The sequence below is a fragment of the Condylura cristata genome, unplaced genomic scaffold (genome assembly GCF_000260355.1).
Source record: "Condylura cristata isolate star-nosed mole 26May11 unplaced genomic scaffold, ConCri1.0 scaffold00032, whole genome shotgun sequence".
In the NCBI taxonomy this organism is placed as follows: Eukaryota; Metazoa; Chordata; class Mammalia; order Eulipotyphla; family Talpidae; genus Condylura; species Condylura cristata.
Window position 1 is genome coordinate 14,311,198 of NW_004567133.1, and position 2,429 is coordinate 14,313,626.

The window sequence follows — 2,429 nt, forward strand, 5'->3', positions numbered from 1 at the left end:
CCGTGTCTGTGCCACACACACTCCGCCCGCCACGTCAGTCAGCAGCGTGTCATCAAGGAGCTACAGCAAATGTGTCAAGGACAGGATGTTCACGGCTCCAGGGCTGAAACGGGCAAATCGTGGGGCAGCCTGCGTGCCAATGGACCCCGGCTGGCTTTTAGGTCCTGATGCATTTCATTTTCTAGAACCAGAGTCAAGAGAGCGCCGCAGGACGACTTTGCCCGCGGGGGGACCAGAAGCCGCCTCTGGGCGCACTGTGGGCTGCCACAGGTCATGGGGGGCTACTGGCCTCTAGTGGGTGAAGTCTGGGCTGCTGCTCCAGCCCCACAACCACAGGCCAGCCCCCCAGAGAGTCGCACGGCACACGATGCCAACAATGCCACCACCGAGGCCCCCCTAGGTCTCCTTGGGGCCGCCGTCTACCGTGACCCTGAGTTTAAGACAAGGGGCCGGCAGACGGGTCGAGGAATGCGTCACCGTCACGGCCACTCCAGGCTGGGCCCCTCTGCACCCAGAGGGGTGCATCCGTGGACAACAGAGACAGGCTGTCCACCAACTTCAGCATGTGACGGCGTGGAATGCTGCCTGGGGGGCTTCCACAGAACTTGCCATGTTTTCTTTCATGTATTCTGCCCACTCCCACCCACAGGAAATGCGGTCAAGGTTGATGTACTTAATCTGGAGCAGCACCGTGGACCCCAGCATTTCAGCTTCTGTGTTTCCCCAGAGCTTGACATGAATGAATGACACGAGCGTGGGCCAGCGGGCTGGTGGGCGCGGGGAGCGGCGGGCAGGGCGTGGCCCGAGGGAGCACTCACCGGGCCTCGCAGGTCGATGAGCTCCTGACGCATCTGTGCCACGAGGGCCTCCTTGGCCACCAGAGCCCGGTGCAGGCGCTCGTTGAACTCGATCAGCTCGCCGTGCATCTCCGCCACCTGGAACACACAGAGCGGTCAGCGAGGCTCGGAGGGCAGGACCCGCGCACCGCCCCGGGCCTGCTCCCTCTTCTCGGCACTCTCGGGAGGCTGCCGGGAGGTTTTGGCAGCTGATGGGACCTGGGGAACAGCGAAGGAGACACGAGAACAGACGTGGGTGGGAGGCCATGGGGAGGCTGGCAGTGGCGCGTTTGTCTTCATTTTGCTCTGTCCCCTGCAGACTCGTCCGGCCCCTGCCCCTTGCCCGCGGGCCCCCAGCAGGAGGTGCCTTGGACATGTGGCAGCTTCCAGGCCTCAGTGGCCTGCTGTTTGGCTGGGCGTGTACCCACGAAGGGAAGGGGACTTCGGGTGTTTCACAAGCAAACTGTTTTACCCCCTTTCTCTTCTCTTGCTTTCATGACGCACTAGTTAAAGTTCCTTTCCATTTAACGGTCTTGCACACTGGAGTATGCTGTCTTGATGCAGCAGATGGCAGAACAGGCATGTGTGGGGGTTCTGGGGTGCCCCTCACCCTGCTAGTGACAGATCCAGAGAGTAAACAACTGTGTAAGTCGCAGAAAGCACAGAGCTAGCCTAGAGAGTCAAAACTCCAGTAATGTCTCTGATTACAAGCGCGATCCTTCTGGAGCTTAAAATCAAATTCAGCCGTGATTTATCTATTTAAACCTTGTAGAGCAAAGAAGAAGGCTCTTGTGAGCACATTAAAGAGAAGCCACCGCCCCCCCCCCCCCATGGGGAGGTGTGGAGGTCAAGCAGATCCTCACCCAGCTCTGGTCCTCTCCCTTCCCCAGGAATCACCCCTCCTGCACCCCCACACATCAGCCCGCCACTTAGTGTAGTGCATGTAATAATCCCAGTAGTATCAGACTATTAGCAGTAAGTATACTATGTGAAATATAAAATCTACTGTTGGAATAAAAAAGGGGTATTAGGGAGCAGTTCTGTAAGGGGGGACTCACTGAGGGGCGTCTTGAGGAGGAAGGGGCCAGGGGAGCCTGCCTTTCCCTTTCTGAGACATTGTTACATCAAGGGTAAGCGCCTAGGAGGAAGCACCATTACCGGAGGGCGGCTCGCTTCCATTCTCTCGGTTTCTCTTACTCTCCCAGTAATGAGCGCTCTTTAAAAGAATTAACATTCTTCCCCTGAATCTAAAGGGCACCCTGCGGCCAGCGACGTGCCCACCCCGGCCTCCATTAATCGCTCTGTGCCACCCGCCATCGGCGCCCTGACCCTCGGGTGCCGGCCCAGTGACTGGGAGCGAACATGGCACAAAAGACTTTGCCCGCACCGTGCAATTAACAGAGGGAGAGTAAGTCACTAAGCCTTTTAGCCAGATTGCTTTTGTACAGAGCTAAAATTAATATCCCCTGGTTACCTAATTTCTTTCGTACTTAAAAAACCAAAAACTTTAAGGTCTCCTTCTGACCTTTCACAAGCAAACCGGACATACTACCAGCGTGAAGCCCCCTCTCCCAGGAAACCACAGCCCCCCCC

The 2,429-nt window shown here is 57.3% G+C and overlaps 1 protein-coding gene across 1 annotated transcript in view; it reads right to left on the minus strand.

Annotated features, from left to right (window-relative positions):
• SNX29 (sorting nexin 29) overlaps positions 1 to 2,429 on the minus strand; it is a 234,055-nt gene that overhangs the window by 68,818 nt on the left and 162,808 nt on the right. Inside the window, exon 15 of the mRNA XM_004692119.2 lies at positions 819 to 935. Coding sequence (XP_004692176.1) covers positions 819 to 935 — 117 coding nt within the window. The remainder of the gene's footprint in view (positions 1 to 818; positions 936 to 2,429) is intronic.